At 36.4% G+C, this 10,264-nt stretch overlaps 1 protein-coding gene across 1 annotated transcript; it reads right to left on the reverse strand.

Moving 5' to 3' along the window:
- Window positions 1-1,658: 1,658 nt before the first annotated feature.
- Window positions 1,659-4,459, reverse strand: LOC139866187 (photosystem II 22 kDa protein, chloroplastic-like). The gene is made up of 4 exons (XM_071854342.1): window positions 4,136-4,459; window positions 3,329-3,445; window positions 2,987-3,230; window positions 1,659-2,094 (listed from the first exon to the last, which is right to left on the reverse strand). Exons 1-4 carry the CDS (start codon window positions 4,319-4,321, stop codon window positions 1,850-1,852), a joined length of 792 nt encoding a protein of 263 aa, XP_071710443.1. The 5' UTR covers window positions 4,322-4,459; the 3' UTR covers window positions 1,659-1,849.
- Between the last annotated feature and the right edge of the window lie 5,805 nt (window positions 4,460-10,264).

Genomic DNA, 10,264 nt, shown 5'->3' on the forward strand with positions numbered 1-10,264 from the left:
GTGTAATTACAACATGGGATGAAGTAGACGAACCCCGTTATGATGCCAAAGACACGCGAGATCAAGATACACCAACGGGTATCCCTGCTCAGGAAGAAATCGTATATCCTGATATAGGGTAATCCCTCTTCATCCATCGATCATTTTCTGTGGATAATCCAGTAGACGAATCTACGTGGTTGACACCAAAAGATAGTACTCGTGATGGTATGGAACACGTTGAAAACGTTATAGCCATACATAAGTAGGTTACTAGTAATCATAAGGTTACTAATAATCATATGATTGTTTATAAGCGTTGGGACAACACGCGTAGGAAGAGGGTCGTATTCAAAGAAGGCGATCTCGTTTGTATTCATATGAGGAAAGAAAGATTTCCCGGGGGACAGTGTGGCAAGCTTAATCCACGTGCATATGGCCCGTTTCGAGTTCTACAAAGGATTAATCATCATTCCTACAAAATTAAGCTCCCTAGACATTCCAACATTCCAGCAACTTTCAATGTTGCAGATCTATCGCCTTATCTAGGAGATGCCGATGACAATTTGGACTCGAGGTCGAGTCTTTCCGAAGGGAGAGGGGATGATGCAGATACGTATGGTGGTACAAATAGGCTTCATGAATATTGTGTGGCCCATGACATTGGTGATCTAGTAGGTGATTGTAATCTGGGATAAAGCAAGCAGCTAAGTTGGAAAAGAATAAGGGATTATATTCCAAAATTATCTTTTATTGTTTAGTTTATCATTTATCGCTTTCTAGTTTATTTCAAATTTGAATTCCTAGTTTTCAGCCACTTGTTAAGCTATTTATATTCCTTGTTTTGCAGACTTCTAATTCTGTTTTTGTTTTTAAGAAAATCGTGATTAATAAATAAACCGAGAGGTTTTTTTTGTGCACTTGAGTTATATGGTGTGATTTATGCACTTGAGTTATATAGTGTACTTTCACAGTCATCGATCCTTACATCAGTTTATTGTTGGGCAATCTGAGAAAAGACGGGCATTTTGATTTAAATGTACGCGATTATTGTTGTCTAACCTAATTCATGATCACTTAAGATACGAATATGTTACTAGTGAGATTTAAACCTGATATTTTTTTGTGATTGTCAAGATGTTAGAATCCCAACCTTTAGATTATTGGATTTAGATTATATTGGATTGTTTGATATACGTGTGTAATAATCGAATATGACATTACTATTTCTAGTGATGCAAAAAACCCGACTACTCACCGATTAATCTCCGATTAATCATTTTTAAGAGCAATCCGTTCCGAATTTCCAAAATGCGTTTAATTAATCGGTGAACGTCAATTGATGGGTCAAAATCGAATTTGGTAATCAAAGTCGGTCAAAGTCAAAATTTGTCAGCATTTTAACATATATTTAAACTAGAAACTTATAATTTTTGAACAAAATTAACAAATTTTGACTATTATGTTAAGGTTTATGTTTATGTTTATGATTTTCTTCTATATTTACACATATAATTTTTGAAATTTAATATTAAAATGAATAAAGTACAATCCGATTAATCCCCGAGTTACCGATTAAGCCTTTCAAAGTCTTGACCGATTAATCCCCGAATAGCGAATTTTGCAACCTTGACTGTTTCATTACGTTCACAAGTTTTAAAATAACTTAATGTTATGAATTTCAATTTGACAATATTCTCTATTTTTTCACCTTTAATTTAATTGCACGAGGTACTAAATCACACATGATACACCAATCCATTACTATTTAATTTTAAGTTACATTGCTTAAAGGAAACTAATATTTGTAGTTATACTTCACACAAATACACATAAAGCGATCAAAATCTACAAAATCCCGTTGTTGACACTAGTCTTCTTCTTCATCAGTGACGAATTTTCCAGTACCGGGATTCAGTGCAGCAACAAAGAAGAAAGCAACGTTAAATAAGACGAGCGGTTCAATTTCGCTTATTGGGAGTCCGGTCTCAATGTTTAGTTGTGCTAGGGCTCCCTTCCCGGTGATAATTTCACCGATCAAGGAGAAAGCGATACCCAATTGGGCCAAGCGTCCAACAAAAAGCTCGTTCGACTTGGTGAATCCGAACAATGGACCTATAAGAATTGTCAATTACATAGTACGTTATACTCCCATATGGCCATATACTAATAATAATAGTATCATTCGATAGGTACAATATATTAGATTGAGTTCATTTTAGTTTTCTCTAACTCCTTTGTTTGTATAGATTAATTTGCTAAACTTTAACCTAAGGTTTTCCAGTTTTAATGTTTTATTGCACAGTTAACGAACAAAAAATACAATATAATAATAATATTTCATAATCTGCGTATTTTTTGTATGACACAATTAAACTGGGACAAACGGAGTATCATAGTTGCCTCTTAAAGAGTAAATTATTATATGAAATACGTGTGTTTTGAATTTGAAAAAATGTTTACTACTTCGTATTAAATACGCACGGAGTATAATTTTTTTAATGACAATACTTATAAATATCGTTGAAATTGCATAAAAATGTATTAGCGGTTGTATATATTATTATTATTTTTTTTTTTTTGAAAGGCAAGCTTGCATCAGTCCGGACCGAAGCCTAGTCATCATTTGCACACACACACGCGCTTTCGGGCAGGAAACCCGAACCACACTCTGAGGATCCGACCCTTTAACCATCCCGAGGGGCAGGCGGGCCGGACTTAGTCCCGGAGCGAGTCGGTAAAACCTTCCCTTTGGGCCACCTTCAAGGTATATATTTCAATTCCTAGAGCGGGTGACGAGGCTCGAACCCGAGACCTCTAGCCCTGCGAGTACACAAGTGTAACCGCGGTACCATTGAAGCAATGCTTCGTTATATTGAATTTTAAATGACAGTTACTGAATTATTATACACACGTTAACACCACCCCTATAGGTGTAATTAGACAAAATCCTATACCTTTTATTATTATGATGACTGTGTACCAAAAGTGTAAAAATGCACTATACCTCCTTCGCTAAGACCCAATGCTGATCGAAATCCTTTTCCAGGAGCAATAACGGCCTTATCAAGACCAGTAACAGGGTCATCCACAAACCGACCACGGTCACCCAAAGCTCCAATGGCTCCGAGGAGGGTGAAGAGAATGAAAAACAGAAGAAGAGGCTCAGCTTCATAAATCGGAATCCCAGTTTCCAAATTTAATTGTTGTAAAATTCCCTTCCCGGTTACTGCTTCTCCCAACAACGATGCCTACAAAAAATCGCACGAAATGCTATAATTAATATTCATAACTTATATTTATCAAATTTTCGTTAGTTTATATAATCGAAACTTATAATCCATCTTACAGCGAAACCAATCATAGCGACTCGGCCAACAAAGAGCTCGTTTTGCTTGGTGAATCCGATACCGCCAGATGTGCCAAAAATACCATCTTCTACTTTTGGCTTTGGTGGTGGAGCTGCCTGAAAATCATGTCATTTCATCAAAATGAATACTTCAACATTGATTAAAAGTCGTAACAACAAAACATACTCCGTATATAATAAAAAAGCATGATACTATATTTAAATTGTTTCAAAACGTTTTTTCTGGAATTCTTAGAGGGTCCACGACCAAAGAGTGTCATGCGTAACGCATGAGAAGTAAATACAGCTAACAATATTGTTTTGGGAACATATTCAAACCCTTGACCAATTACTCCGTATTTGATAGGTCTAATGCTCTTAACAGTTAGACTACATGCAGGGGACACTATATTCAATTTCAAATTATATACTGTATTATACTACTCTTTATTGTACATTTGATTTGCAACAACTTTTTTGTTAACAGCTGAATGTTATATAAAACAAAACTAGGAAGGAGCTAGAAATAATTACAAACAGTCCATAGAATTTTGACAAGAACGACTTTATTTCAACCATCTTTTTTTATTAGTCTAAGTCTAATACTTTTAATCACTTAACATACATTTTCGAATAATTTTATTTAATCCACAAACGCGATATTACATGGAAAAAGCGTAGAAAGTGAATCTACCGGTTTATATATTGGTAAAGTACTTAACATGACGTATAATTATCGAATTATTAAACTAGTACATTTAAATAAGAACAACAATACCCAACTCTGCTAAACACGAAAAAAAATACCTTCTTGACGGGAGCTTTCGTCTTTGGTTTAAAGAGAGCAATCGGGCCCGTAAACGTTCTAGTGGGAGACGAGTTTGTAAGACGAGGGAGTAAAAGGTGCGAAAATGGTTTGGGTCTAAGTGACTGAAGCAATGCCTGTTGGCTAGAGATTATGGAGTTAGATGTCAACAACATTGTTTGAGCCATTTTTAAGGATGGCTAGCTTCCTCTTCTTTCCAAAAATTAAATAAAAATGTTGTCTTTATGGTATTGAAATATTAAGAAGTTTGTTATGTTGTTTATTCAAGAAAGAGATGTGTGTAGGAGAATGTATTTTAACAAAGAGATGAGGATAGGATATGGTTACTTGTGAAAGGGCAAATTGAAGACCACGTTTCTGTGTAATTTGAATTTATAATTGCGTCCCTTGTACTTTGTTTGTTTTATAGTTTGTACCCCCTTGTTTTCAACTTTTTGAGTGTACCTTATCGGTGATAGAAGGGCTATGCCGATTTAGGGACGTACGTTTATTTATATTTAAAGTTAAGGTTTCCATTTTTGTACAAGTTTTTTGTAAATATGATACTTGTGTGCCTTTCACGAGGCCAAGTAGACAATTAATAGAAAGAAAGTGTCGTTTAGCTTCTCTCGAGGGTACTATTGTTGTATCGCACTTTAATTAATTAATTAACGTAGTAAGAAAGTGTCGGTGCATCTTGGGGCCAATTTAGCTGAAGACAATCTTCTCTGTTCTTGAGCTTAGGTGGTTTCCTTTTTTTTTTTACGGCCAAAGAATAATCAATATATTAGAACGCTCCCTAGCAAGGCGCTAAGGGAGAAAACGAACAAACTAAATTACAAAGGCATAGACAGCCATAAGTTCCAATTTGAAACTAATTGACTTCTATGATTAATCCAACGAAAAACAAGTAATCTAACTACATCAAATAGACTACTTCTAGAACAAAACGAATCGTTAAAAACAATGCCGTATCTAAACCTCCAAATCGCCCAAAGAAGCGTGCAAACTGAAGCTATAATTCGGTCCTTTCCTTTAGTCGATAATTGGACACCTTCGAACCAAACAATGAAGGAATCCCAAGACAAAAGTAGGCATCGAACAATGAAACCACACACGTAGCTTATGCCATAACTCGGAAGCAAAAGAACATCCAAAGAAGACATGATCCTGCGTCTCAACCCCATTATTACATACCGGACAAACAATCGTAGGAACCTCTATTCCTCTAGCGGAAAGATTCCACCGAACCGGAAGAGCATTCAAACGTAATCTCCATAAAAAAATATTAACTTTTCGAGGGAGGAATTTGTACCATGTAGTAGTAGTCGTAGAACCTGGGAGTAACGCACTATTAATAGTAACACGAGCTGCCTTCACCGTAAATAAACCATCCGAAGACATAGAGAACAACCAACTATCCTCCCGATCCGTAAAAGTAACATCTCCAATAAAATCCATAAGAGAATTAAGGACTTGATTGTTTCGAGTCCCTAAATTCTCCCTAGACCAAACCCAATTCCACGAACCATTTGTCAATTTATCAGCTATCGTGTCATCTTGATTAACATCTAAATGATATAGCCGATTAAACGAAGAATACAAAGGAACGTTACCGCACCACGGGTCATGCCAAAAGCTGATATTACGTCCATTACCAACAGCAAGCTTGAAAGTATCTGCAGGAATTAAAGCCTTCGAAACAGCCCCTGTACATACTTTCACTATGGACTACCAACTACTCGAACAATTGGCTAACGATTTCTCAAACACATTCCCATGTATAGATTTTATGATAACAACCCATAAGTCATCCGGATTTAAAAGATAACGCCAACGCCATTTAAAAAGAAGAGCAAAATTAAACGCCTTTAGGCTACCCACGTTTAGGCCGCCACGATTGAACGGGGCTAAAATTTTATCCCACTTAACCCATGGCATTTTCTTATTCGACTCATTTTCGCCCCAGAAAAATCTCGCCCTTATCGATTCAATACTTTTTAGGACTTTCTCGGGACATTTAAACATGGACATGTAATAAATACCTAGACTTCCCAAAACAGATTTAATCAAGGTTAATCTGCCTCCGGATGAGAGAAGACTAGCTTTCCATGCCGATAATTTGACTCGAAATTTTTCTACCAAAGGTTCCCAATTAGCGATCACTTTCATGTTAGAACCAATGGGGAAACCTAAGTATTTAGTAGGAAAAACACCTGCACTCGCACCCGAAGATAAAGCAAAAGAATTCACCTCAGAATCATCTACACCAATCCCGAAAATATGAGATTTCGTAACATTAATTTTCAACCCCGAAACCAAAAAAAAAAAGATCTCGAGAATAGTCAGAATACGATGCAATTCACGCCAGCGCCATTCAGAAAATATAATGACATCATCTGCGTATACAAAATGAGAAAGCTGAATATTATTCGTTCCAATATTAATGCCTCGAATATAATTCAACTCCAACGCTCGATTCAAAACCAAATGAAGGCCTTCCATAACAATGATGAACAAAAAAGAACTTAACGGGCCGCCCTGTCTAAGACCTCTTTTTATATCGAACTCACGGGTCGGGCTCCCGTTGACAAGAACCGACGTTTTTGCTGAATTCAAACAACCCATAATCCAATTACACCATTTCGAGACAAAACCCAAGGAACGAAGCATAAACAACAAATAGTCCCAATTCACAGAATCATATGCTTTTTCGAAGTCAACTTTGAAAAGAAGCATCTTTTTATTCGATTTTTTCACCCACGTAATAATCTCACTTAACATCATGGGACCATCGAGAATCTGGCGACCTGAAATAAACGCGGATTGCACCGGGCTTATCAATTTATCAATTACACCTGTAAGACGATTGGTAAGGATTTTTGATATAATTTTATAGAAAAACCCAACCAACGAAATAGGTCTAAAATCATTAATAAGGACAGGATTTTGCACTTTCGGAATTAGCGAAAAGAAGGCCGACTTCGCTCCATGAGGCATAACACAATCAGAAAAAAAGATACGCACATCCCTGCATAAATCATGACAAATAATATCCCAAAAATGTTTAATAAACCTGAATGAAATACCATCGGGACCTGGCGCTTTAGAACTTCCACAATCCCATACCACCCGTTTAATTTCCACATCATCAATATCACACTCAAGACCATCGGCTTCCTCCTGGGACAATTTATACGTTGGATCAATATGCAAAAATTCAGCCCCACTTTGAAAACTGTCAAACTTGGACTTAAAATGATCAAAAAATAATTGCTTGATAACAAAAGGGTCAGAAACCCATGTCCCGTCCACCATAAGGCCATTAATACTTTGGTAATTGCGTTTATGATTTAGAGAACAATGAAAAAATTTAGAATTTTCATCACCCTCAACGTCCCATTTAACATGACTTTTCTGTATCATATCCGTGGCTTCTCTCTTTAAAAGCTCGTCCCGTTCCAAAAATAAAGTATTTCGTCGATCAGTAGTACTATAATCAGCAGAACCTGAGTCGATGACAGTATCAAGATCATTTATGTCTTTAGAAAGTAGTTTTATTCTTAATGATTCGTTAGATCTCGACGATTGGATCCATGATTTTAAATGAGCTTTCATCGATCTAAGCTTCAGTACTATGTCCATATTCTGACCATTACCAATCAAGCTCCAGGTAGTACGAACAAAAGAATCGAAATCTGGCCTCTCAAACCAAGAGTCGAAAATCTTAAAATACGTCGGGCCAAAATCTACCTTGTCCTGAAAAAGAAGAATATGAGCATGATCCGAATAACCCCGATCCAACACTGAGCCCTTCAAATCATCAAAGGAATCAAGGACATTACTAGTGATGAAAAATCTATCGAGTTTGCTAAGTTTGGTCCCAGCTTTATTACGATACGTATAACGTACACCACCCAACGGGACTTCATATAGGTGGTTTGATTCAATAAAGTCGTTAAACAAACGAGCATCATGAGAACAAAATTCGGACCCACATCGATCTACCCTACTTCTAACCGAATTCCAATCCCCCATAAAAATAAAGTGATCGGGATTATTCATCATGAAATTAGAAAGCTTATTCCATAGAATCACCTTATCCGATAAAGCTTGTGGAGCATATACATTTACCATAAACGTCTCTATGTTAACCTTTAACCACATTCCTTTAACTATCACATAATTATCGTCACACCAAATGTTACTTTTTAAGAATACCGACGGATCCCATAATGAAATAATACCTCCGGAAAGACCACGAGCAAGGCTCAAGGTGTAATCAAAATGCATATTACCCCATAACGACTGTAATCTAAAAAACTAAAATCGGGATAACTTGGATTCCTGAAGTCCTAAAAACTGAACTTTTAGTGAAACACAAGTATCTCTTATCCATTTACGTTTCAAGAAGGCCTCCGATCCACAAATATTAATTGAGATTATCTTCATTGAAAACAATTGGGCTCGTTATAATGATTCAAATTATTATGACAACCTTTAAGATTAAATCCCAATAATTCCCCAATTCCGAATATGTCCTCACTTTCCTCCAATGATGCTGAAACACCATTAGGATTTGGATCATGATTTACAACCAAAAATGGTGTGTTGCAATTCACCGAACAACCCGATCCTTGTCTCATGCGATCATTATAATCATTAGTAAAACCCGGTGGAAACGGGCGACTAGATGATTCTTGGACCGGTTTTGTATTAATTGAAACATTGTCTTTCTGAGCCCCAGAATTAACCTCCTCATCTACTTCTGGTTTGTCGTCAGAAACTAGCGAATCCTCATTGAGATGAACTCCAATAAACTCTTTCAAATGATCCGATACACTACCATCAACCGAAGAATTAACAGATGAGTTACTACGTATTTCTTCTTCATCCATTTGAACTCTATCATTGTTATCTTCCTCGATCGTAGAATCAATGTCAAAACACCAAGAACTAATCTCATGTCCGACAACTGTGATATATTTTCCATTTATTTCCACCACATGTGATTTAGAAATAGTATTCTTCTCATATGTAGCTATACAAGCACGTGTCACAGCGATTGGAACTTTACTGTTTTCCTCGAAAAAGAGAAATTGCCCAAAGTCGGAAGGCACCTTCTTACATGCATTCGTACCTCATGCACACGTTGGCAAACCTGTGATTTCGATCCAAATAATTCGTTCGTCCACAACAAAATCATTTGATGCAGCTTTCACACACGAGAACAATGGTGTGATATTTTTATTTGCTTTAAATGCATCTAAACTTGTTTTCGATTCGAATTTAATCCAAATCCAATATCCTCCAATATATTGGATTTTAAACTCCTTATACCCTTCTGCGACACAGATACTATGAATCGAAAATAGAGTGCCTAAATCTTTAAGTTTAAATAAAGCAACAGTATCATTGTTATTAATAGATATGATATCGGTTTCATCCAGTACCAACTTCTTTTCGACTTGTTACCTGAAACAGCTGAAGCATAAGACCCTTCCATCGATCTAACATCCTGTTTTTGAGCAAGTTCTGATCCGGAATTGACCTTTTTGTTATGGCTATCCGGTTTTTCTTCCTTTGTAACCTTAGTCTGATTCGAAACAACCCTCTCGTACCTGTCGTATTTGGAAGCCTCAACAAATAAATGAAATCTATCGATCCAAACATCTGCAAATTTCTTTTCCATAGTCTGCACGTTTTTTACTCCCAAAAATCGAACAAAACCAAAACGCTATGTCTACCGTAAATGTGCATGAATGGTGCTTGATTTGTTAAGGTGGTTGGCTTTTTGCTTGCGCAACAACTTTCACCTGACATGTCTTTCGAGCTCTGTTTCCAATGTCATTCTACTCTATTAATTGAGGAAACATCAAGAGTCGTCCTATTGGCGACTTAACTGCGTCGTAGATGTAGTGACCTGAACTTTTCCATGTTTATATATATTAATTGAGATTGATATTTACATGATTAAATGTTTCCAACATGTTAAGCAATCAAACTTGTTAAGACTTGATTAATTGAAATATGTTTCATATAGACAATTGACCACCCAAGTTGACCGGTGATTCACGAACGTTAAAACTTGTAAAAACTATATGATGACATATATATGGATATATATATAG

The sequence above is a fragment of the Rutidosis leptorrhynchoides genome, chromosome 1 (assembly GCF_046630445.1).
Source record: "Rutidosis leptorrhynchoides isolate AG116_Rl617_1_P2 chromosome 1, CSIRO_AGI_Rlap_v1, whole genome shotgun sequence".
NCBI classification, from domain to species: Eukaryota; Viridiplantae; Streptophyta; class Magnoliopsida; order Asterales; family Asteraceae; genus Rutidosis; species Rutidosis leptorrhynchoides.